At 46.3% G+C, this 26,890-nt stretch overlaps 1 protein-coding gene across 3 annotated transcripts in view; it reads left to right on the forward strand.

The window, feature by feature from the left end:
- Positions 1-26,890, forward strand: part of UBE2H (ubiquitin conjugating enzyme E2 H) — a 53,987-nt gene that overhangs the window by 11,117 nt on the left and 15,980 nt on the right. The window contains exons 2-3 of one of the 3 annotated variants that reach the window (XM_080638398.1): positions 17,059-17,135; positions 17,794-17,868. The exons of the other annotated variants lie outside the window; for them this stretch is intronic. Of the exons in view, the coding sequence (XP_080494524.1) occupies positions 17,059-17,135; positions 17,794-17,868 (152 nt within the window). The remainder of the gene's footprint in view (positions 1-17,058; positions 17,136-17,793; positions 17,869-26,890) is intronic. 3 annotated transcript variants of the gene reach the window in all.

Here is a 26,890-nt window from a genome sequence, read left to right on the forward strand (position 1 = left end):
GTGAGGTTTTGTCTGCGTGGGGATTCTAGTGAAGGTGATTTGAGGTTGTCATGCAAAGGTGCTTCGAGAGAGGTGCTGCTGGTGCCTCTTCTCACCATTGTGCATGTGGCTTCAGGGCCTTACAAATGGTTTTCCTGCATTAGTTTTGCTCTGGAGTTGGTTGTGTAAGTGGGGATGGAGTATGAGAACAGCTCATGTTATAACCGTCTGTTTTGAGGCTGAACCAGCATCTCTGTCTTATTAGAGCCAAAGGTTTTGGTCCTCTGGAGAGTATTGCATTTGATGTAGTTCCTTTGGTTTTGGACTTCAGTTTATCTGTTTGCAAGGCCCTCCTGCTTTGTGTGGCTGGGGTGCAGCAAGATTCTTCAGGGTCAGGAGCTGCATTAGTGTCTTTTTGTCTCAGAATGTCCAGCTCAGCAGAAAGTGAAGCCTTAAATTGCCCTCTGTGTGTGTTGGCTTCCAAAATCACAGATTTCTTCACTGCTACCTGAAGTTCTGTGTAATCAGGACACTTCGGGATATCCTGTGTGCAGTTCTGTCTCACCAGTTGTCTGCAGACTTGGAAAGCACAAGAAGTGAGTCTTAGAATAGGTGAGCTTCATAATCCTTGGTAGGTTTTGGTTTATTTCACATAGCAGCTGGGGATCTGTGGCTGTGAGAACCCAGAAGGCTGCCCAGTCAGGTGTGTGATGCTGAAGGCTTTTATTCGCCTTTACAAGGTGCTTCAAACAGCAGAAAAGCCCCTTAAAAGAAAGAGGATCCTGAGCTGGCAGGTTATGTGCTTCTGGAAGTGTGTGCCTTGCCACTGGTGGTAGTTTTCTCCTGCTGGTTTTCCTTTAAAACACACAAACTGTGATCAAGAGCATGGAAAACACCCAGGGAGGGGGAAATGTTCCCCTAATTCTTGCAAGGTATAGGATGGATCAAAAGCTGAACCCTCTTGGCTCAATCAAAGCTGTTGTATGTAAGTGTGAATCAACTACTTCTCACCATTTGGTTCTCCTGAAGTCACCCAGAAGGCATCAGGACTTTGCAGTGTGCATGGTCTTCTCCAAGGAGCTCAGTGTTGCTGAGCAGACTTCCACATGTGTCACAGAAACCCACATCAACTGGTTTTAGGTCATTACCAGACTGGTTATATTTAGTGCATGAATCAGAAGTGTGAGGCTTTGTATCCAACCCTGGTCCCTGTTCCTGTGCTGTATGCTTGGGCTGTGTCCCACAGCCAGTCACACATCTGCTGAAGATGAGGGGTGAAATCCCTGCCTGCTTTTCCTTTTAATCACACAGAGCAGGAACACCACTGAGGTTTGTTTGCAAAGAACCATGGAATGCTTTGGGTTGGAAGGGACCTTGAGGCTCCCCCAGTTCCAACCCCCTGCCACAAACAGGGACACCTTCCACTAGAGCAGGTTTCTCCAAGTCCCTGTGTTCAACCTGCCCTTGAACACTGCCAGTTCAGCCACGACTTCTCTGGGCACCCTGTGCCAGCGCCTCAAGCTCAGTTGTGTGCCTGCCTGTTTATTCTGTCTTATAAAAACTGGTTTATTTTATATGTAAGCCACTTCAGGCTGATGTTTATGAACTAATGGTGCCACAGTTAAAGCAGCCATCAGCAGATGAGAGACAGGAATAAACTTCCCTATTGTTATAGAATGGTTGGTTGGTCTGAGCCCACCTTGTGTTGAAACATCTAGGACATAGGAGTGGAGAGCTGTCTCTTGTGAAGCAGGCTGTGGTTTATTTAAATTCGATCATATTTTGAACTATCAGGTTCCTTCACAATACTGTATGAAGTGGAGATGGAGCTGTGAGGAAGACCACAGGCAGTTTGCTGAACTAGTAATAGGACATGGAGCTTCTCAGTTTGTGGATGATGGGTTTGGGTCCCATCTAGGGTCTCCAGGTGGTCAAGAGGAGAAGCCTGTCCAGTTTTTGATTGCCTGTGTGTCAGTTGGCTGCCTCCATATCCCAAAAGCTGTGGATTGCTGAGCTCTGGATGCTCTGAGTAGGTTCAGGGGTAGGAACAACACACGCTCAGAGTGAAAGGGAGAAGCATTTTCCCATTAACCTTAAAATACATCTTGAGCAGGGGATGTTCCCACCTCCTTCCTTTCAAGCCCCACATCCCTGCTAAAACTGTCAGGGTGGCAGAGATGAGTAAAGGGGGAAATAAGTCACTGTGACAGCACAAGCGAACGTTTCAAGGCTGCTGGAGCAGAGCTCTGGCTTGGCGGTTCTGAGCTTGCCTTTATTTTAACTTTCTTGGTTATTGCAGGTTTCTCTTTACTTTGCAGTAGCACAGTGGTTAATTGGGGGGTTTTCTGTGCATTAGGAATGCTGTCATCCAAAATGCCTTCAAGTGTGTCAAGTCTGCTTAATTCTGCTGTATTAAAGAGGGCTGTGATAAATGTGTGTCTTTGAAACTCTGCCTGGGGTCACCTGTAATTCAGAGCATCTGGTGGAGGTCAACACGAGCCTGCTTTGTTCTGCAGTGGTGGAAGCATTGGGTTTTGTGGCTTTGCTCAGCTCATCTCTGAAGGAGGAGATAACTTCAAACTGGGGGGCAAAATCCCTCTTCTCATGCAGCTGCACCCACTAAAGACTAAACTGTGCTAATTGGGTTTTAGTGCTGTTGCTGTGGTGTTCCTTTGTCCCTTCTATAATGGTGAGCAACCAGATGATGTCAAGGAATCTTCTGTTTCAGCTGCGTTTAACTAAGTATAAGCAAGCACTACGTTCCCCTTCCTAAAGCTCCATAACCCAGTCAAAAAGCTGGCTCTAACAATAGGATTTATATTGATTGTGTGCATTTTATCATGGTGATTTATGCAAAACCTAATTAAAAAGTTCAGCTTTAAATTGACTGTGGTGGGTTTTGAGCCATGTAACAAACTTCATGTGTCGTTATTCCTGCAGGAAACCTTGAGGCAAGTGTTATTCCTGCAGCTATCAGGTAGCTGTGGACATAAATTGGGATGGCTAATGTGTAAAACTGCCCTGGGCTCTGTCTTCAGATAAGTGATGTGCCTCATCAGGCAGCTGAGAGGGAAGGGGGATAATGAACTCAGAGCAGATGTGCTGCAACAAGCTCTTAGACCAGAAGCGGAAGGCCTGAGTGATGAGGAGCTCTTGTCTCCAGCAGGTACAAACTCATTCCTTAGTCCTGGAATCAGGGGCTGTAGTGATAGAACAGGGGGTGATGGGTTTAAACTGAACCAAGGGAAGGTCAGGTTAGATATAAGGCAGAAGTTCTTCCCTGTGAGGGTGGTGAGGCACTGGCACAGGGTGCCCAGAGAAGCTGTGGCTGCCCCATCCTCGGCAGTGGTCAAGGCCAGGTTGGACACAGGGGCTTGGAGCAACCTGCTCTAGTGGAAGGTGTCCCTGCCCATGGCAGGGGGTTGGAACTGGATGAGCTTTGAGGTCCCTTCTAACCCAAACTGCTCTGTCATTCTCCCGGGCAGACTTTGCTTCAAAGACCTTTAAAGTGTCCAGCTTCCTTCCAGTGTCCCAGTCTCCCTCCAGCCTTTCCATCTGTAAAGCTCAGAGGTTGTTTTAAAGGAAGCTGCCTGGCCACAGTGACCAGGACTCCATGTTCCTGGGTTTTAGCAACACCCTCTGCTGTTCTGCTGCTCGTGTTAACAACTCTGCCTCTTCCCTTCCTCTCATTGTGGTAGTGTCGCTTGTGCCAGAGCAGCTTTAATGAACCTTCCTGTGAGATGCTGAGATTGGAGCCTTCGTGTAGCTAGAGTAAGCTTGAAACAGCCTGCCTGACTTCCTCTTGCTTCTGCTGCAGCTGCTGAGTGAAGGCCCTCTCTTGAAAGCCTGGAAACCATTAAAGAAAGGTATTTGACATGCCTGACAGCAGCGTGGCGGGTGTCCCAGCAGGAGGGCACCCTCTGTTCTGGGCACCGGTGCCACCCCAGCTCTGCCTCACTGTGGTTTTGTTGGTGGCTGGCGAGCTCAGGCCTGCTGGTGCTTTCAACATCTACAAACAAAGCCCCAACAGCTTTGTGAGGCTCCTTCCTTGGCAACCTTTCTGCGGTGTCCCTGAAGCTTGCCTTTCCGTTGCACAAGGAAGCTCATGTGGAGATCATTGTTAGGTTCCAAGTGTGGCTCTTTCGTGTTTTACTCTCCACACAATATATCTTTATACCTTAAAGAGCAGTGAATCCATTGGGAAAAGCCAAAAACCCCATCAGAAGCACTTGAGACTTTTCAAGATACTTGTTCACAGTCAAGTATGTAACTTCTTGGTGCAAAAGCTGATGGTAGGAGCTGGATGCAAGAGGAATTACTGAGACTAATGGAAGCACCAGCTTGATTTCTTAAATCCATGGCTGATAAAGTGAACTTCTTACAGGTTCTTTGGTGATGCCCATGGCAGGGGGGTTGGAACCAGATGATCTTTAAGGTCCCTTCCAATCCAAACCAGTTATGATTCTATGAACCACAGTATCACAGTATGTTAGAGATTGGAAGGGACCTCAAAAGATCATCTAGTCCAGTCCCCCTGCCGGAACAGGAATACCTAGATGCAACAAATACCTAGGACCAACAAAGCTGTGCCACATTAGCAGTTAGTTAGTTAGCTTGATGGATGGGAAATCGCAAGTATCAACCCTCTGCCTCACCTTGGAAATGTGTGTTTATCAGGATCTTCTCAAGACCTGAACCAGCCTGACTTGGAGTAGGCTGAAAGCTGAGTGTTAGACCCACTTTATAAACTAACCCTTCAAATACAGGTGGCCGAATGGACTGAACACGGTCAAGCTGCAGCAGAACCACTTGCCTTGTGCATCTCTTCTGTTGACAGCCAGCACCAGGGTGTTGGATCTGTTTATGGGATCTGTTGAGACAGCACTGAATAGGCTACAGGGCGCCATTGCTCTCATGACACAGTAAGAATAAAGGGCATAACTGATTTAATAGCGGTGACAGTGGCATATTGGATTGTTGTAGATGTTTGTGTACAAAACTGTGGCATGCAGGAAGCTCCTATACCATTTCTTCTAGCAAAACTGAACTGCAGTTTCCTGCTACATGGGGATGTTTGGCCTTTTCATGTTGCAGGTGACCTAGAAAGCAGGAAAACTGTGTCTATAAGCTTTGGCTTCTGTGTGTAACCAAGGTCTGAAAGGTGCTTGTTCCTAAGTCACTTGGGTTTTTTCTGCTTTGGTTTGAGAGAAAACAGTGTATGGTCTGTGTTAGAAGCTGTGGTCATGGTTGTCATAACTTCACCAGGTCTGTGGTTCAGATATAAAGTCATGTTGAGCTCCATCCTTCAGATTATTTGGGTTAAGAACAATCCCCCAACATTGTGTATAAAATCCTGTCTGAACTGGCCCTTTATAATTATTCCTGAAGTGCCTTTTAACAAAACCAAGGGGGAGAGAAGCAAATCTGTTCCCTCTAGAAGTTGTGGCAGGCTCTGGCAGAAGTCCTCGTGGCAGCATAGAGAAGGGGACACATCTGATCCTCGTGGTTTTGCAAGTGCTCTATAAAAGGTATAGTGCCCTTGGGATCCCCATCTCTGTTTTCAGATGTGTGGGTGCTGTATCCATGAACTTAATGACAGCATTTTGTTAATGAAATAACAAAATCCCTTTGTATAGGCAAGAAGGAGACAGCCCCAAAGGTGATGTTCATCCAGATGACTTTTCATCCGCAGGTGAGCTGGTCTGTGCTTTGGCTGCTGAACCTGAGAGTCAGCAGAAGAGCAGAATTTAACTTGTTCTTGAAAACAGCTATTTCTAATAAAGTGGTTTGAAAGGAACAGAAATCCACACATGTGGTGGGGTCTGATCCACCCTGAAACAAACACCTGTATCTGGTAGAGCCTTGTGTGTTCCCTCACATTGGGCTGTTACAGGCAGTGGGATTGAAGCCACACAGTGACTATTTCCCTGTGTTACTTTAGGAGCTGTACTAATCTCTAACTTAATTTCCAAATTCACTTTGCTTTTCTTTCCTACACGCATGCTGTAGAAATACTGATGGGGTTTGAGATGTGCTTTAAAGCTCATTTCTTTGAGGATGGGCAGATAACAAAACTTCTGGCTCCAATAGCAAAGCATTCTGTAACCAACAAATGTCACTTGTGCCCTGTTCTTCAGAGGGAGAAACCACTTCCAAAATGTCTTTGAGGGACCTTATTGCCATTTTTGGTCCAGAAAACACCCAGATGGGTGGCAGTTCACTGTTAGGATTTTTGATAGTCATAAACGTTTGGTTTGGTGAAACACACAGAGGTGCAGCTATTGTCTGTCCACCAGACCTTCTTTTCTTTTTTGCCCTGCAGAGAAGGACTTGGGGGTGTTGGTCAATGAGAAAATGCACATGAGCCGGCAGTGTGCGCTCGCAGCCCAGAAAGCCAACCGTATCCTGGGCCGCATCAAAAGGAGCGTGACCAGCAGGTCGAAGGAGGTGATCCTGCCTCTCTACTCTGCTCTCGTGAGACCTCACTTGGAATAGTGTGTGCAGTTCTGGTGTCCTCAACATAAAAAGGACATGGAACTGTTGGAGCAAGTCCAGAGGAGGGCCGCGAGGATGATCAGGGGACTGGAGCACCTCCCGTATGAAGACAGGCTGAGAAAGTTGGGGCTGTTCAGCCTGGAGAAGAGAAGGCTGCGTGGAGACCTCATAGCAGCCTTCCAGTACCTGAAGGGGGCCTACAAGGATGCTGGGGAGGGACTGTTCATCAGGGCCTGTAGTGACAGAACAAGGGGTAACGGGTTCAAACTTAAACAGGGGAAGTTTAGATTGGATATAAGGAAGAAATTCTTTACTGAGAGGGTGGTGAGCCACTGGAATGTGTTGCCCACGGAGGTTGTGAATGCTCCATCCTTGGCAGTGTTCAAGGCCAGGTTGGATGAGGCCTTGGGTGGCATGGTTTAGTGTGGGGTGTCCCTGCCCATGGCAGGGGGGTTGGAACTAGATGATCTTAAGGTCCTTTCCAACCCTAACTATTCTATCATTCTATGATATTAAGCCCATAAGCTCAGGACATTAATTGTTGTTGAATGCTTGAAGTTGAAGCTTCATGGGGAACAACACTGCTTAATATCTGCTGGCACTGTCCATTCCAATGCTTGCTCTGGGCTCCGAGTCTTAGTTACAGTTTAAGCACAGCTTGCTGTAGCTGGCATTTCACATAGTTGCTGCTGGCTCAATTCTGAAGACTATGGATTAGAAAACCCTTTAATACACTACTGAGCATTTCCAGATTCTCTTACATCTGCTGGTGTGGGGATGGAGGAACTCCTATGCTGTAGGTAGCTCTATATCCTTATTGCAGAGGTACTTATGGACCAGCTCTGCCTTTTGGTTCTGCTCTGATGTTTCAGATGCTCTGCTTCAGCCTTTGGCTCCATGAGGTTTATAGCAAAGGTCAGCAAAGCAAAACCTCTTCCGTAGGTCCCATTTTAAAGCCATCAGAGGCGATACATCCCAGTAGGTGCCTCACAGCTATCTTTTCAGTCACGTTGCCAGACCCTTTTGTACTTGTTAGAAAGGCAGCCCCAGCAAGTAACTGACTTGCTCTCATCACATATGCTTATCACATGGACCAGTTCTTGGTGTGTTGCCAGGGGTTTTGTGCTAAACCAGCACTTCCTGGTGAGTCTCACCTCCATTGTGCCTGTACACAAGAAAAAGGGGGAAAATCCCACTGAATTTCAGTCCTGGCAGGCCATAGAGAGCTGATGTCATGTGCTACCCCGATTCAAGGGAGCGGGATCCTAGATGGGACTTGTGTCCTCCGCCCCGTGATGCTTTAATAGTTCAAGGTTAAGTTTGTGCACAGCTTCTTCCAGAGAAGACTTCAGGAGTTTTGTTGGTGAGGCATCCTGCTGTGGAGTGTTTATTAAAGCAATGTTCAGGATTCCCATATTTAACACTTTGTTAATTCAGTGTTAGGATGTAGCTCAAGACGATGCAGTGTATCAGCATCTGCTAAGTGAGTCTCTGCAGCCCTTGGAGACAAGGAAAGATCCTGGTAAAGGGGAGCAAAGAGAATGGAGACTCTGGTTCCATAACTGGTAACTTCTGTGTGTCAAAGCATGTTAATATTAAGCTTATATTCAAGAGAATATAACTGTGGATTTAGCAGAATGAAAATCCTTTCTCCTCCCCCCACTAAACTCTTTATCTTGCTTAAAATCAAGAACTTGAGGTACTTCTAGATGTGTTTTCTTAACTAAAAACTCTCTCTGCTGCTACCTTGGTGTGCATCTGTGTGCTGTGACTACAAACATGTCCCGTCTCCAGGGCTTCACAGTCCAATGAACTGGTTGGTTGTACTTTGGGGTTTTATGTTGCTGAGGTAGATTAACGTGCTTGCAGTTTCTAAATGACTGTGGAGCTTTCTTGGAGTGAAAAAGCATTTCAGTAAAGTCTATGGAAACCTAAAACTTCACTTGAGGGAAGAAGCCACATCTTAAAGTAATCCAGGTCTCTGGGAAGTCTGAATTAGGGAAGTATTTGAAAGCATCTTGCTTTGAACAATGTTCTTGTAAAGCATGTGATGGGACACAGCCCCCAAAGCACTGTTAGACCTGACACGCAGCCTCAGATTTAGCACACGTGTGAGATCACACTCTTGATTCTTTGGTCTTACAACCACAGTTTCTCTTTCAGAAGCATTGTGGCACTTCTTGAATCCTCACAAAGAGGAAATCAGCGTTACTCAACGCAACTGGGAAAATAAATGGTTGGATTTTCTCCTCCTGATGTTTCACTGAAAACACACTTGAAATTTTTCCCTTGTTTGAGAAGTTTCTTATTTGCAATGAAATAGTTTCCAGCAGGATGTACAATCACCATGGTAACAAACTCCTCTTGATGGGAGCTGTAGTTATGTAAATATTACATCTAGTGGTTTAGCTCAGAGACAGATGTATGGCCATGTAAGCTACACTGCTATGGCCATGTAAACTACTACTGCTGTCATCTTCAGTGCTTCTGGATCTGACTCTGGCTTCACCCATGACTGACTTTAATGGAGTGAATTCAGTGGCTTCTGGCTTGGTGCTGGCTGAGAGTACAAGGTTCCTGGTTATTTCCACTTTGTTCACACCAGGTGAACAGCTTGTATTGAACTCTTCAGGCCAAATGACACCAGTGCAGTTGTGACATGGGACATTGCCACCTCTCCTGTTATCCCAGGGAAGCCCATGGCCTTATGCTCCTGCACCATGGCTCTGCACGTTGTCTTCCTTGCTAGTTCTTTCTGGTAGGATGCCTTCCTCAAACTCATCTCTAGGTAGGATCCATTTAAGGAGTTTGCTCATTGAGAGTTTGCTTATAATTATGAACTAATTGCACTGGAATTCTCTTGGATCCTTGTCTGTCTTTTACTGAGATTCAGAGAAATCTTGTGCTTATGGAGGCAACACAATGTTATGGTCACACACCAGAGCATCAGTTCAGCTATACTGATCACAACATCATTCCACCTCCCTTTCATCAAGTCCAGTCCCTCCCTTTCATGCATAAAAGCCTCATGTGCCAGTTTCTTCTGACCTTGCCTAATGCATCTCACTGCCTTTCTAAAGCAGCACCTCAGCAACCCTTGTGCAAGTCAGAGTTCTGAGTGATTTCAAGCTTTTTCCTTCCAATGTGCTGCTCCTGTGACTGACCAGCACCAATTCAACATGCTGCTGCTGGCACTGGCTAACAGTACTTGGTAAAACCAGGGCCTTGATGCTTGTGCATGTTGTTCTCTTCCTTGTCTGTAAATGAAAATGAATTGCACAGGAATCAGCACCACAGAAGTTTGGCTGCAGCACTTATCCGCTATCAGAATGACCCTGATTGTGAAGGAGCTTTTGGAGTGAAACAAAGGGGGGCATAAAATCATAAAATGGAATCTTGACCCATCCAGAGGGTCTCCAGCTTGAGAACAGGTTTTAAATACTTTATTCCAGTTTATTCTATCTGTGGCACAACTGTATCTGCCTGCTGTCTTTTTCTGAACAAGATGGAACTTCTCAAGGGAACAGAATGAAACTGGGGAGGACAATGAATTCATTTGTTTTCTGAAGGACAAGAGTGGTATTACTCAATCCAGCATGGTATGAGATATACCTTGTTGTTGTCTTCTGGTTCCCTTCACTTCTGGAGGGGGAAGACCAGGTTGGAAACCTTGAGTGTAAGGAAAATGCTGACTTAGCTTCTAATCATTTATAGCAGGCACCTTGTATGCAAACTGTCTTCTGGGGAAAGCTGTCTTTTCCTGCTGACTTTTATTACTCCAGTTTCTTGGCACAAAGCTGGTGGAGAGTGGCCAGATTTCAATCATCAAGAGCTCCAAAGAAAGCAAGCCAGGCTGGAGTGTTTGCTGGAGCAGCAGTTCCTTCTCCTCAAAACCCTCGTAGCATCCACAAGGTACCCATCAGCACGCATGGCTGCAGCAGGAAGGTGCCTTTTGATGGGGTTGCTATGACCAGGGTGTCCGTCTTGGGGAGATTCGATGTGAAATGGGGAAGGGTGTGTGCAGAATAACTTAAGGATGCTCTTTTGGGATTCTTTATCTCAGTTAAAAGCTGATTGAGGAGCAGGGAGTAAGTTTTGGGGCTTTTTTAAAGCAAAACTGTATTTCCAACAAGAAAACACTTGTGTGCAACAAAATAAAACCTCAGCAACCAAGCCCAGGTTGCTGTGCAATTATTCATTCACTATTCCCTGCTTCCAGAGCATTTTCAGCTGCAATCATAACTGGCCATCAGCTTGTAAGGAGTGAAACCATCTCTGTGTAATGCAGCCACTGGTTTGCTTGTCACAGCAGCAGGAGGGTGAAGTGATGGAAAAGCTGGATGTCTTCAGAGCTGTCCACAACTGCCTGTGAGTGATTTGTTTCCTTTACACTGTAGGATTTGAGTTTTATGTCTTCCAAAGCTGTGGAATTCCTGGGCAAGCCCAGTTCAGATGAAGAAAGGCTGAGATTTGCCCCAAGGAGGTGAAGATAAACTGCAGATTGCCCCATTGTGTCTTCCCTTCTTGGAGCTGGTGCAGGGAGCTGTGGATGCCAAAATGAGAAATTGTGCAACACAGTAGCCTTGGCAAATAGGGAACCTATTTCTGGTGCTAGAAAACCCCTTTGCTTAAAGCTGGAAACTGTGAGGGGTGCCCTGTGGCAAGGGGAATCAGTAGCTTGGGGGAAAATCCATGGATTTTAATAGTCTGAATGGGTTTAGCCTGGACTTCTCAAGAAGTTTGCTTCAAACAGGGTGACTAAAAAGTGCTGCCTCTTCTTGCTCAAAGAAATCACGAGAGCTTTTTGTTCTTTATAACCTTTTCCACTTCTAAGTGTCCTTTCTTCTGGTGTGTTGCAGGGATAGACAGGAGAGTGTGGAGAACACAAAATGTGAGTAAAGGACAGGGACTTTCACATGGGGAAAATAATAATAAATATTCCTAATGCTTAAAGCATCAAAGTGCAAATGCTGGCTGTGGTTTCATGTGCACAACTGGCACCTCAGGTAACTTGTATCAGGGAGTTTGGAGGAGGTGAGGAAGGTTTGGAGGCAGGGAGGTGATGGAGCTGAACCTGCCCTCTTGCTGCCCACGTGTCAGCAGAACCAGTAATGCTGCTTGATCCTAAAGCTCCTTACAGATGACTGCAGGTTGTGTGTTTCTTACAGCGTAACACACTGCTTTCGTAAGAAAGTAAACATGAATAACCACCAGTCCCAATAGTAGAGGCTATTTATGTTGCAAAACTCTCCTTGTAAATACTTCAGGATTCACACCTCTGATGCCTTGAAGAAGCAGAGTGGTGCTTTCTGAACCACGAGCAGCTGGAGTGGCACTCGCTGCCTGCAAAGCTCATTATGAAGGAGAAGATCAGCTGTATTAATCTCATTTTAAAACACCCTTTGTCACAAAATACAGGTGATTATTTTCTCAGAGATGAGTTTTCAGCTGCTCAGGTGGCAGAGCTGATTCTATTGGGCTGCATCAAAAGGATGTGATCCTACCTCTCTACTCTCGTGAGACCCCGCTTGCAGCACTGTGTGCAGTTCTGGTGTCCTCAACATAAGAAGGACATGGAGCTGTTGGAGCAAGTCCAGAGGAGGTCACAAGAATTATCAGGGGCTGGAGCACCTCCCATATGGAGAGAGGCTGAGAACATTGGTGCTGTTGAGCCTAGAGAAGAGAAGCTGCATGGAGACCTCCGGCAGCTTCCAGTGTCTGAAGGGGGCTACAAGGATGCTGGAGAGGGACTCTTCATCAGGGACTGTAGTGATAGGACAAGGGGTGATGGGTTCAAACTGAAACAGGGGAAGTTCAGGTTGGAGATAAGGCAGAAGTTCTTCCCTGTGAGGGTGCTGAGGCGCTGGCACAGGGTGCCCAGAGAAGCTGTGGCTGCCCCATCCCTAGCAGTGTTCAGGGCCAGGTTGGACACAAGGGCTTGGAGCAACCTGCTCTAGTAGAAGGTGTCCCTGCATGCGGCAGGGAGTTGGAACTGGATGAGCTTTAATGTCCCTTCCAACCCAAACCATTCTGTGATTCTGTTTATATTTTAAAGATACATAAGTGTGGTCTTCTGATTTTTCCTTCAAATTCGTAGTGTTTTATTTTATGAGGTTCTTCACCTGGAAGAACAGTTGTAACCAAGCCTCTAAGTAACAGAAAGCATGGCAAAGATCCTAGAAGGTAGAAACTTGCTTTCTGGTAATGACCATTGACCTGTCTGTGACTTTGAGATGTGCACAGATAAATACACAACTTTACTTTTCCCTTGGGCATTCCCTTTCTCCTCTGTCTGCCTCTTTCGGCTTAAGGCAGGGTGCTCATGGCCATTTGTGTTGCTAGGCTTGCAAGAATGTTGTCAGTGAAGTATTTTTAGCTGGAAAACTGATGTATCCAAGCTTATAACTTAGATTAATTCAAAAGGAACTTAATGAAGGGTTTGTTGGAGTTGTTTTGTAGGCCAGGAAAAAGCCACTCAGCCCTGTGAACAGACCTGCATCTGTTGGCTGTGATGTTCAGCTGGGATTTGGGGAGATCTGGGTGTGAAGTTGTATCCTACCATTATCTTTTTTATTACTACAAAGGAGATCCAGCTCTACAGTGGTGGGTGGCCTTGCACAAGGACAAGGGAATGGGAACTCGTCCCTGGAACAGGCAAATCCACAGTGGCCACTCTCTTTCTGACTGATGGTCGGGCAGTCTCTCACTCTCCACATTTGAAAGGGTTTTGTCCCAAAGCAGAATAGGCAAAATGCTTTAAATCACTTCTCATTCTCGCTGAAGAAACAATTTCCTACGAGCTCAAGCCTGAACAATAGAGCCTTGATCTTGATAGGGGGCTGTGGATGTTACTGTAATGCTAATACGTGCCACCGTTGGCCTTTGCGCTTCTGGCACATTTCAGGCACTATATAGGGAGCCTGTAATCAGCTGCAGAAAAATTCCCTCCTGTCTCTCTCCTAGCAACCCCTTCTGAACTGATACTGGAAAAGAAGCTTGCTTTCCATATCAGCATCCAAATATTTTTGACACTTTCTGTCATTGAAATTCTCGTTAGGAGCCTTGGGACTAAGATAATTTACCTTCAGGTCCTCAGGACTCCTTTGGTGTTAAGGTAAACCTTTTGAACTTCTAATCCGTTAGAAACCTGACTTGTATCCCAATTTTCTTCTTTTCTCTTGACTTCTACACTGTCTGTATCTGACACCAAGTCAAATTAGTATCCTGAGATGATACGGAGATAAAAGCAGCAAGGCCAGAAGTCACTGGACTCGTAGGAGCAAGCAGAGAGTCCTGAAACGGATTTGGCTGTGGTTTTGTTAAACATTTTAGGACTTGTGATGTGTTACAGGCTGGATTTGTAGCTCTGTGATTTTGACCCCATATACACATGGTGTAGCTCATGCCCTCCTGTGGAAACAAGACAGACTGCTCATACCAGTATGAAACACTGGATTGCCACTGGAATTGAGAACGTTGAAGTCTTTAGGGAAGGGAAGTTCATTGTGCCCTAGGCACAGCTGGGTTCCTTAAGTCTTGTGGGTCTCCACACTGGCAGCTCTTGGATCTTAGACAGTTGATTTACTGCTGTTTGAAACGTGTTTGGAATGGGATTCATTTGGGATTATGGAAAAAATTTGAGCTGAGAAAATCGTTGGGTCGAAGCCTGTGTTCTTTACTCAGATACATTCCATGAGCTGTGGTGGTAGAGCTTTCTCTGGGATCAGGATTGGAGTCCTCTGAACATGTTAAGTCTCTTCTGCTGTTCCCCTGTGCTCTTCCCTTGTGGTGTTAAAGATTTTCCTGTCTGGCTTTGTGGGATGGGGAAAGCCTGAGCTCTGCCTCTGGTTCCTGGTCTTCCTGGAGTCCCAAGTGCTTCCTTCTGTGAAGACTTCCTGGAGATGGAAGGAGCTCGTAGGGTGTAAATGTTCTTCTTTCTGTAATTGCTCCTTGTACTTCCCTCACTAGTGCTCTCAATCACTTTGTTAGTGGGATTTTGCGATGCTGGCACATGGAATTCACCTTGTGCCCAGGAAAAAAGGACTTCCCCGGCTACCTCATTTCTGCTAATGCATTTCCAGAGACTTCCCCTGTGTAGATACAAGAGCCTTATTGCTGAAAATCACTTTGTTTGTCCTTAATCTCCTGTATCATGTCAGTAAACAATGTGGTCGTTCCCAAATCTCCCATCTGCATCCTAATACATTTCCCTTTTGTCAACTTAACTCATTTACTACTTCATTGGGGTGTTTTGTAGGACTTTTAGGCCCTTGCCACAGCAGGGCCAGTAATCAAATACGGCACCACATTGCTTACTAATAGTCTCCTGAAGTTGGGAACACCAGGAGTGAGCCTGAGTGCAGAAAGCTCTGCTTTAATTTATGGTCAGTGTTAACTTGCAGAGCATTACAGCCTTCAGCTGCTCAGGAGCTGGCTCTGAAGACCAGGCTGGGAGAGCTGGTTTTTATTAAGTGGGACTTGATTTAGTCCTAAGTAAAACCATTTGTATTTAACCTGATCCATGGTGCTGCTGTAAGTGTTAACATACTTCAGCACTAAACGTTTCACTCTGGGCTTTGTGTAAGAGCCCATTTCTCAACCTGGAGTAGTTATCCCTTAGATGAGTGTGCACATTTTAACCTCAGTTGAGCCTGTATTTAAACCTACTATCGTAGCACTGGCTGACATGATCTGGTGACCAGTGTCCCCTAATGCCAGGTCTGAAGCACGTTGCAATACTTGGTTGTATATATAGCACTAAGCTCCTCTCTGCAAACCTGGAGGAATGGAGCTTTTCCCAGACATGCCTGTTGGCTTTTAGGGAGAGAAATGACTTGCATTTGGGGCATTTAGGCATGGATTTGCCCTTTGTGAGCTGCTCTTGGGTTACTGCCAGGTATTTGCTGCCATTTCACTGTAGGGCAGAGCAGCTTATGCTGAACCAAGAGAACTCTTGAGCCAAACCAAACCGCTATAAACTCTTTTTCCTCCCCATGAGAATGAAGGGAAGAAGGTTATTGCATCCAAACTCTCTTGGAGCTGGCACTGTGGGAAAACTCCATCTGATCTGGGAGTCATTGTACTTGAGGAACTGTAATAAATCCTGAGGAGCACACACAGAGACTGCTGGGATCGAATTGGCACTTTGGAATACAGAAGCCTCTTCTCTTAGTTTGTGACGCAGCTTAAGCAGACTTAATAGATCATCATGTGAATTCAGGGATAGGCCTGAGCTGAGATTTGCTCCTAGGAGTAGGTCCTGGGCAGTTACATTCCTGATGGATCAGGAATATTTAAGTGAGTGTATGTGTGTGTGCCCAGTGACATGAAGGCACAGAGGGGCGAGCTTTGTGGGCAAATCTTGTGCCTTGAAAGCAGAAAACCTTTTGCATCAGAGTGAAAAGTCTTGGTTGTTAAAGGGAACCTGCCTTCAGTTCCTCTTAGCCTGAGTGTTTCTGCCAAGCTCACTGCTGTGATACGAAGGATCTCATGTTTGATATTCTTTGTTCTTGCTCCCTTCCCTCAAATAGGGGCAGAGCTGCTGCAGTCTGAAGTTCATGTGGGAATAAACCTTTGATTTTCCTCCTGCTCTGTGTTTTTTCTGATGTTTCCCTCATAATTCATATTGAGATTATTGTTTAAAGGCAATTGCTGTAGGATATTATTCACAATCCATCAACCCTGATTTAGAGCAGGATTCTTCAGCAAGCTCAGGTGCTGAAACATCACCTTTAATTGTCTTAACTAAACCTTATGTGAAATGAAGATTTCTTGCCTCTCTGTTCATATTCCCTTCTTCCCAAAGCACTGCTGCTTTGATTCTTGCCTTTCAGTGTTGAGAAATACACTTGTTCTTCTCACACTGTGCCTCATAATCTCACCCTTCTGCCATCTCTCCAAAGACACGGAGGTTTTTGGTCTCGCAAGTCAGATTAACATGAGATTGCCATCATTTGCATCGTAGCTGCGGGAGGCCATCTGACAGCGCCGAAGGCAGCCAAGGAGAACTGAATTCATCAGCTCTTGCATTTGTCAGAACACAGTTCTGCTCCTCTCATTGAGGCAGGAGAGGAAAGGTTTCCTGTGAGTGGTTTGTGCTTTGTGGCTCAGCTCGTGAACACTGGAGAGAGGTCTGAGTCCTCACCTCACCTCCAAGCCTTGCCTCTTGGGTTCATGTCTGTGTGTGGTGAGGCTTTGGGGCTAGTTCTAGACTTTTAGCTCCCTTCCACAGTCCAAATACATGTCAAATATGCCTCTGACAGGGACTCATTGTCCTCTTAAATCACAGTTTATGCTGCATGCAAGTAGATGGAAAACACTGAGCAGCTCGGAGGGGAAGGGAGAAATCATCTGAAGATTGCTCAGCACAGGGGGAGGGATTCTTTATCCTCAGAACAGGCTTTTACTAATGTTATTGTGGTGGCATGGTCACCTGCATGTGTCAAGATGCTTCAACTGCATGTTGTAGCATAATTTGAAGATTTGGGTTGAAACTATTTGGTTTGACAGGCTTCTAGTTACCCATATCTGAGTAAATGGGTTTTATTTCCCAGCCAGAATGTTTTCCTTTACTTGATACATCAGTATTGAGAGCAAGCACGAAGTCACAATCTTAGGAGGACTCAATGAATTTGTTGTGAAGTTTTATGGACCACAAGGAAGTAAGTATATGACCCAGCCCTTCTATAAAAACAAGCTAATGGTGGGGAACACTGAAATGACACATTCCTTTGGAGTGGAAGAAGTGATGAGCAAATCTAAATGGGGCTGAGAAATCAAAGGGTAGCAGTCTTGGAAGCCTATTCAAGGGTGGGGAGAAACACAACAGTGAGCAGTAATGCAGATGAACCACCTCCCTTGGAGCTGAGCAGAGCCTTTGGACAGCTAAGCCCTCTGCTATGGCCTTCAGCATTGTTCCATTGATTCTTAGGTTTTCTAGACCTGGCTCATAAATTTTGCATCAGTCATCTGAATTTTTGGTGGAGTTTGTAATTCAAATGGCTTTTCTAATGCCAAGCTCACAAGTCAGGTCTCCAACGTGCCCTAATATAGTAACATCTCTAAAAGTAAGTAGATTATTCCAAAGTCTGTGTTTTGAAGAAGCTCTTGTGTCTTTGTGCTGAGATCTGCTGCAATACCAGTTAAAATCATGGATTTTCTGTCAGGCAGCACAGGAAAAAGGCTTTTACCATAGGAGGTTTGATATGAATCTTACCCCCTGATGGAGCCAAGTATTCATCCAAAACTGTGTTTTGCTTCATGTTGCAGTTCTGTTTCTTCTCTATGAAGTGTCTAACACCTGCATTTCTTTCTTTGCAGCACCATATGAAGGTGGAGTGTGGAAAGTTAGAGTCGACCTTCCTGATAAATATCCTTTTAAATCACCATCTATAGGTAACTAATAACCACTTCTAATCAAAATCATGTTGCTGTTTGTTCAGGAGAGATCATTGCTTGCAGCACTGTTGCAGGTGAAGTTGCACCAACCCTCAGTGCAAACAGATCTTTACTTTAGGTCTGCAGAATGCTGTATCATAGATACCCAGATACCCCATGCTAAGCAGAGAGAAAGGGTGGTGTGTTGGCTGAACGGTTAGGAGCTGGAAATGGGATTTGGTCACACATTTATGTGTGGATGAACTGAGTCTCTTGCCATGTGTGGTTTTAATTATAGCTCCATTCATTGGAAAGGTGCGGGATACCACAGTGAGTGGTGGAGCCTCTTTATGTAAAATGACTCTCTTAGTATGGAGAGCAAAGACCTTGGTGCATGTTCATGGTCTTGGGGTGAACCTAACTTTTGGGATGTCCAGAAGTGGATGGAAGTGAGCCTTCCGTCCTCTTGGACTGGGTGATGCCTGTGTGAAGGAACATGAAGCAGGGACCTCTCACCAGAAATATGGCAACTGGCTGGACTGGTCAGCCTCGTTTCACCTCTGAGTTTGATAAGGAAATGTTCTTTAGCCTGTACTGTGCTGGCTTTGTCCTTGGATAACGGTGCTCAGATGTCTTCTAGTAGACGGCTTTATTGCAATCACTTAAGCTGTAAATAAAATAGCCAACAGTGCTTGAAAAACTGGAGCAGATGCATGAAGTTCCAACATCTCTATTCTGGCTTATGAAATAAGTGCTGGTAACTCAGTGACATGGCACTTCTCCATCAGAAGGGTGTGCTTGTGGTTCAAGCCACAGAGGACTGGAAAGAATGGAGAAGACTGCCTGAGGAGAAATGATGTGGAAACTTGACTATATGGGTTGGACAAGATGGGTCCCTTCCAATATCAACATCCTGATTTGGAGTTGATAAGTATTAGTTGCTTTCTTAAAATAGACTCTTCCACTAAGAGTGCCTTCTATTTAAGCTCTCTGGTGTGAAAAATAATCTGGCTGGTTCCAAATGTGAACTGTGCCTTTTGGGAAAGAGCAACACTGGGTTTACACCATCCTTTACCTTTGTTTACTGCTGAGACTTTAGGTGAACCACAGAGACATGCACACAGCTGAGTAACAACACAGTGGTGGCGTAGCTATGTGCACCCTTTTGTCCTTCCTCGAGTCAGCTCTGAAATCTGCTATAGACCTCTTGGGTTAGAGACTGCTTATGAGATCCACAGCGTGTTATTTGGTGCCACTCATTTCCCTGCTGCACATCAGGGTACTGTCATATTGGCAATCTGAAATGTGGGCTGGCTGCAGACAAACTCACCATTTAAACCCAGTTTCTTGCTGTTCACTGCTTTGGTGCTGGTCTACTCAAGATGTAGTTTTCTCTCTCCTGATGTTCTGTGTGTATCAGAAATGAGGGTTGCTGCCTTAAAGAAAAACCAAACCTTCTTTCCAGTAGCCTGTGAAGGCACTGCAGCTGAACATTGGCCAGGCTCTTGTAACTTCATTGTGCTGTTGATTTAGGCTCTGGTTAGCTGCACGGAAGGTGGTAGCTTTGACCTTTGGGTGGTTTGGCTTGGAGGCTGTTTCGTGCTGGCTGGGAGCAAACTGGGATCAGAGTGAACCCAGCTGCACTTTCAGAACAGACACCACAAGGATAGCCTTTCTCCTTGTGAGCTCTGGGTGGGGTGGGTGTGCAGGGAGTTGTTTTCTGCTTAAATCATCACAGAATAACAGCCTGGTTTGGGTTGGGAAGGACCTTAAAACTCATCCAGTCCCAAGCCCCTGCCAGAGGCAGGGACACCTTCCACTAGAGCAGGTTGCTCCAAGTCCCTGTGTCCAACCTGGCCTTGAACACTGCCAGGGATGGGGCAGCCACAGCTTCTCTGGGCACCCTGTGCCAGCGCCTCAGCACCCTCACAGGGAAGAGCTTCTGCCTAAGAGCTCATCTCAGTCTCCCCTCTGGCAAGTTAAAGCCATTCCCCCTTTTCACTGCATTGCTCTGTCCCTTTTAATGTTGCTTTTGTCTTCCTTTCAACACAGCAGTTTTCTGTTATACCCACTGTGTGGCAACTGTTTTATTCTGGACTCATCAGACCTTTTCGCGTGCTTCCCTCTCCCTGTGAGTCTCTATTTCAGTGGCTGGAAACCACCTCTTTTCTTGCTAAGCTGCCCAAACGCAGGCTCTTGCTCTGGGGCTTTGCCTTGCTCTCTGCTAGGCGAGGGTTGCTGGAAGTGCAGGTTCCCTCCCAAGTGAAGCAGTGCGTAGCTGAGCTTTCAGGTTGAATAAGCAGTTGATGCTAGACAAGAGCTGGCTTAGCAAAGCAGGGCTCAGCTCTGCTGTGAGAAGGAAGGAGTGGAAGTGCCAAGGAGAGAGCTGGGACCTGTGGGAGCTCCCAGCCAGCTGCAGGAAGAGGTTTGTTTTGCTTTATCTGGTTCCCATCTCTGCTGCCCCAGCCCAGCTTATCTGGAGGGCCAGGGCTGAGTGATGTCTCAGCCCCTTCCTCTGAGACAGCCTGATCTCCACACCACTGCTCTGGGTGCAGGCTCAGTGTGCAGTGCCTGATACTGCTGGATTTGGCATTACAGATAGCTCTAGAGTAAGGTTTCATCCCAGCTGCACTGGGAGCATTCACAAGCTTGTAAATGACATGTGATCCTCTCCTAGATCTGCCTGTTCCAATGAGCAAGGGTGTCCTAACCTAGCAGGAGTTGGGATTGAGCTCTGGATAACACAGGAGTGGGAATTGGTAGGGAAGAAACTTGCTGTGACAATCTCTGATGTGAAGGAGGTAGAAGTGAAGGATTTCAGAGGTGGTAGGACCTGTAAAGGGACAGAAGGTCATCTAAAGCACACGTGGAGCTTGTTTGCAAGCCTTGTCTTCTCATCACGAGATAGCTCCCACTGTGGTGATGACATGCAGAGTTCACATTGTAGAAGTCACTCACTAGCTTGTATAAAGTATAGAATGCAGCAGATTCTTTTCCTTTAATAAATTACACTTTTATGCTGAAGCTTAAAGCAGAAGTGATGTCCTTGCAGCTTTCCTTGTTCCTTTTGCTGTAGGCTAACATTTTCTTTCCATCCTAATGCACTCTTGAGCATGGCATGGGCTTTTTGCAACAAAGAATATGATGGCTTGAAGCATATCCATGAGTTCTAGAGAGCTGCTTCTGACAAATAACTGCTAACAGTTGCTTTCTAGTCTGTTCAAATTGCCTTTATCCCAACATAAGGTACATGAAAACTTGGTGTTCTCTTCTAAGTGTGACTGACAAACCTGAATAGAAAAGGGTTTTAAAGTGGGCTTCAGATTTGGCATCTGGAGATGTGAGGCCCTATTCTTAAACCCTAAATGAATGGTGGTCTTCACTATTGAGAGTCTTCAGCAGAAGCCTTTGCTCAGTGTGGTGGCTCTTCTGCCATATCTTAGCTCCCTTTCCCCATCCATAGCTCCGTTCTCAATTACGTGTGGCATTCACTTCCTGCCCTGCTCAGGTTGGTAGTTATTGCTGTAGTCTGTTAAATGATGCTGCTCCAGTGACAGCATTCTCCTGGCAGTGTGGGTAAATGTCTCTGCTTGAAGACCTAAACCAATCCTGGAATCTCTGTGAAAAGAGCTGTTCCTGGGAGAGCTTCCGGTGTTTCAGCATGTCCTGCAGTATCTCTCTGGTGTTTCTGGCACTGCCTGTTCCTTGCTTGCTCTTTGCTGTGTAATCTGACACATCCCATATTGGTGCAGGGTGATTTTTTGCCTAACAAAATGTATACAAACACAGAGGAAAAAGGGCGATGTGCATCCTGGAAGAACACGAATCTAACCAGAGCCAGATGTGGGGCTGTCATCTTGGCTCTGGGCTTGAGTGCTCCTGTTGAGATGAACTAACTCCACTCATCATTCCTAAATAGCCACATCTTCAGGTTTGAAACAAACCTGAACTTGAGCACTTTGGTAAAACAAACCCAATTCCTGAAGCCAGGGAATGCTGCTGTTCCTGAGCCTTTTATCAATGTAAAGATCCCTGTGTGCTTATGAGGACCCAAAGCACTCCCCTCCTAGATGTTTGGTTCCATTTCTGCTATCACCCAAACAATGTGTTTTGAGCTGTTGATGATTTCAGTAACCCTCTTGGTACAGCTCCGCTGCTTTTCCCTTCCCTCTGGGACTGAATATCTTAAGGGGAACTTTCTGCTTAGTCTGTTCCTGCTTTTCCAAAGGGGAGTTGTGAAGTACTTCAAGTCCTGTTCGGAGCTCCCAGGTCACGAGAACACTTTATGTAACTCTTGTATGTTTTTAATCAGTCCATACTCCTGCCAAGAGCTGGAGATTAATGCTCTTTGATGCCATAAACATGGAAAGAAGCACAGTGGGAATGTCCTGCTCTGCTCAGATGATAAGAGCAGTAGTAACATATGAACCTGGGAGCCTGGGCTCTTACCTGGCAGCACAGTGGCATTTATTTTATTGCTCAAATCTGCAGGAATATTAGGGCAACACTAGCTTCTTAATAATCAAATGTCAGCGCTTGTGTACAATATGCTCAGAGCCTCCATTTCTCAAATCACTTCTGTATATTTATACACAGCTCTCATTTTCCTTCCATCTCTGGCCCAGTTATCTGCAGATAGCTTGCATTTAGATTTCACCTTTCTTAAAGTGTTCTGCTAAACAAAATGGTCAGTATATGCACAAAACTCATGGAAGTATGTGTGGATGTATACATCTGTCACAAGACACTGTGGCAGCCAATACAGGAATGAAGAGGTGTTTAGCTCCAGCCAGGATTTAACGGATCTCTCCTGGCCTGTGCTTTTGAACTGCAGCTGCTATTTTTATTCCAGCTCCTCTCTGGATTGCCTTACATTTTGCTGCGTAGAATTTCATGAGTCACTTATTGCCTGGGACCATTCTGAGCTTGCTCTTCCCTCTGTGTGTTGCCCCTTAGTCTGACCTATAAGTGATGGGAAAACGCTGCTGCTTTCAAAGGTGCTTTGGCTTTGTCTGAGGGGAAGGATGAGACACCAAAAGGTAATTTGTATCCCTGTCTCCACTCCTGTCTGACGCACAGCTCTGCACCCTCTGCACACTCTCTGCTATAGTCAGAGAATGGGAAGATACTGACAAAACGGGGTAGGTGTTTTCAGACTTGGCACAAATTCACTGTGTTCTGGGCCAGGCTCTGAAGCCTGGGTGATGGTGCACCTAAGCAATGAGATGAACTGATAGTGGGCAATTGCTTTGTGCTTAGATCATCTGGATGTTCTTCCATAGATTGCTGCTCTTAGCACCAGTGTGAGTGTGTGGATGCAGCTTTTCTGCTTCCAAGGACCACTCAGTGATTGACTCTGAGCAGGAGGTCTGGAGTTTACAGCTCTGCCACTATTTTCCATCAGCTGCAGCCATGGTTTTCTGTCCTGATCTTTGCCTCATGAAGCTGCCACAGAATTATTTATGGTATTGTTTTGAAAAGCTGCAAGAATTTGAGTGTGGTAATAGAAACTGTTCTAGTTCTGTTAGCAAGCTGATGTTACACAGCACCTCATGCCACTGCCATGCAGTGAATGCCTCTGTGCTGAGCACACAGTGTTGTATTTGACTTCAGAGTCCTAACTCTGAACCTAGAGTTAATGCTCTGAATGGGTTCCTAACTTCCAAATTTCATTAAGAAGGGAATCTTTGCATTTGTCAGAGAGATCTTAGTGACCTGAGTGCTGGACAAGGTGCATACCCCCAAGGTAGGCAGATCATACATGTGGGCATAGCATACAAGAAGGTTGTAGAAGGACTTTGGATGAGGGCCTGTAGGGACAGGACAAGGGGAATGGCTTTAACCTGCCAGAGGGGAGACTGAGATGAGCTCTTAGGCAGAAGCTCTTCCTTGTGAGGGTGCTGAGGTGCTGGCACAGGGTGCCCAGAAAAGCTGTGGCTGCCCCATCCCTGGCAGTGTTCAAGGCCAGGTTGGACACAGGGACTTGGAGCAACCTGCTCTAGTGGAAGGTGTCCCTGCCTGTGGCAGGGGTTGAAGCTGGATGAGCTTAAGCTCCCTTCCAACACAAACTATCCTGTGATCTATGGTCTTGTGCCCTTCAGATGGTGAACAGCCACGTGCTAAATCAGTTGCTCCACTGCAGAGGGGAACAGGTATTGAGTACTGAGGGCAGAGGTCTTGCTCTTGTGCCCTCTCCCTATCCCCTACCAGGGTTTCTCAACCCATGGTGCGTGGCAGGCTCATGATCATAAGAACTAAGAACTTTGTCCCTGAAATGAGTGCATTGTGTTTTTAACAGTAATAATTAAATGTATGTTCCCTTGTAGGCTTTGGGGTGTCTGGGGAGGGGGAAGTTAAAAACATCAAGTTTAGATTGATCTTACCTGGCCATTTGGCAACACTGCACAAGTACATGGGAGATCTTTTTCCATTAGGTAGGTTGTCTGGTGGTTTAAAAGCAGCAGAGGAAAAACTCTGCTCTTGACCTCTCTGTGCTGTACATAAGCTCTTTGTGTGCTGATCTCTCTGCATATAGTTCTGCACCTAAGCCACATTGATTTGGTGTGGCGTTTAGAACTCACTGCAACCACCTTCCCACCTCACCAGCCAGCCAGTCTGATCCATTTCCTCACTTACCCTTAATCTCCCATAAAAAAGGAAACTTAGAGGCTGGTCAGTCTTGCCCCACTGAAAAGTCAAGAGCTATTACATACACTTGTCTCATCAGCTGTTGGCACCATGGTGTCAGACAGATATGAATGTGCTGTCACAGTTGTTCAGGTAGAGAAGTTGTTCAGGTAGAGAAGTGCCAGCAGAATAAAGCCCAGCTGGCTTTATTATGTGAGCAAAGAGAGCCAACATGTGGGCAAGCAGTGGTGAGTTTGGGATGGGTGAATGGATAGAAACCAGCTCCACATTCCCCAGAGCCAGTGGGAAGTCCTCTTGCATTGATTGTTGGTGTGGATCGGCCCCCCTGAGCAAGAAGAGGCAAAGCTGGGAAGTTGGGATGTACTGGATTGCTGCTTTTCCTCCCTCCCACGTGCTTCCACAGGGCTAGCAGCAATAGCATCACTTGGATGAGGGGAAAAATGTCTCTTTTGGGACCTCTCGCCCTAACCTACTAAGTCAGCTGGGTAAGATGAGCACCATGCCACCTGCTGAAGTGCTGCTTGTTGGATTGCAGTGAGCTCCTGACTTGGAGGAGAAGGACTGAGGAATGCAGAGAGGTTTCCACTGCTGCAGGACAGTGTTGTGCAGCTGGAGCTGTGGAAGGAGCAAGTAGGAAGTCTCCAGCCCAAGATTTTGATCCCTCTTGTCTCCAAGTTTTGAGTCCATTTTGTCTGAATGGTAGATGAGCAACCTGCTCTAGTGGAAGGTGTCCCTGCCTGTGGCAGGGGGTTTGGAACTGAATGAGCTTTAAGGTCTCCTTCAACCCAAACCATTCTGTGGTTCCATGGAGGCTATACCAAGGTAGGGAAGCTGACTACAGGACAAGAGGTGCCTTGGGAGTCCTCTGTGTTCCCCAGGTTATCCAGGTATTTGGGCTCTTGCTGTCAGGGGGAAACTTGCTGGCAAAGCTCATGACAGCAGGTTGGTTCTCAAGTGCTTTCAAGCCATTTCTTGGGAGCCTTAGTCTGGAGTTGTCCAAGAGTTGGCCCCTCACTGAAAGAGAAACATCAAAGTGCTGGAGCGGGGCCAGAGAAGGGAAATGGAGCTGGTGCAGGGCCTGGAGCTCAAGTGTGATGGGGAACGGCTGAGGGACCTGGGGGGTTCAGTCTGGAGAAGAGAAGGCTCAGGGGGGACCTTATCGCTCCCTACAACTGCCTGACAGGAGGATGGAGCCAGGAGGGGGCTGGGCTCTGCTCCCAAGGAACAAGGGACAGGACAAGAGGAAACAGCCTCAAGCTGCACCAGGGCAGGTTTAGATGGAGCTGAGGAACAATTCCTTCCCCAAAGGGTGCTCAGGCATTGGAACAGGCTGCCCAGGGCAGTGCTGGAGTCACTGTCACTGCAAGTGGTTCTTAGAGAGACACTGACACCAAAGTCTGCAATTCCTCCCTATTTCTCTGCTCTGGTTTTGCTCACCGGGTGTGTTCAGCTGTCACCCAGCCACAGGATCTGATCCTCAGCTACAGGTCAAGGCCCGTGATGTTTATACCTATCCATGGCTGGTGTGTAGGCACAGTAAGAGAACTTCATCTCACACTGGAACACATAGAGCTGCTGGAGCTTTATGCAATGTCCCTGTGTTTGCAGCACCAGGCAGATTGACAGCCTTTTGGTGAGCTGATTTTTAATTTAGAACTACTCTTCAAAGGTTTTTGTCCACTGAGGACTCATTTCTGCAGGGCTGTTGCTGAAATACCAGCCTGTTTGAAGGTCAGCATCTGCATATTGGCCTCAGCATCTTCCAGTATCAAAACAGGTGCTTCCCTCTCTGTTGTGTAACCCCTTTGTGGATGTATAGGGTTTTTTACCCTGTTACCACCCCAGGGTGTTTTGTCCATATAGATTTTAGGCAGTCTTGCTTTCTGCCTTCAAAACCAACCCTGGAGCTCAGTGCCTCTATGGAAAGGGTGGGCTGCAGCCACTCTGCTGCTCAGATTCCTCCTGGGCTTTGACTTTTCCTCAGTTTAGTGTGAATATTGGGTTTAAATGTTAAATTAAGGGTTTACAACCAGTCCAGCGAACAGAATCACAACTGCTGAGGCTGTGACCTTGACTCCATGCTTCAGGCCATGATGAGAGCCCAAAATCAAGAGCCTGTGCCTTGGCACCCCTCATGGAGCACTCACCTTGAGTTGTGCACAATGTATTAACTGGGGCGTGCCTTGTTCACGACTGGCAGTAAACCTGCTCCAGTGTTTATGCTGGCTTGGGAGTGCTGGTTTTCCTTACTCCTGGCTTCCTCTTTAAATTGGAGTTTCATTTTGACATGGATGTTTGTGCTGCTTTGTCTTTTGTGGGTGTAAAACTTAATAACAGAGCAAGCCGGGATTACTGGAGTGATGTTGGCGCCTTACTGCTGCAGGAAGCTTTA

Source organism: Psittacula echo, assembly GCF_963264785.1.
Source record: "Psittacula echo genome assembly, chromosome: 1".
NCBI classification, from domain to species: Eukaryota; Metazoa; Chordata; class Aves; order Psittaciformes; family Psittacidae; genus Psittacula; species Psittacula echo.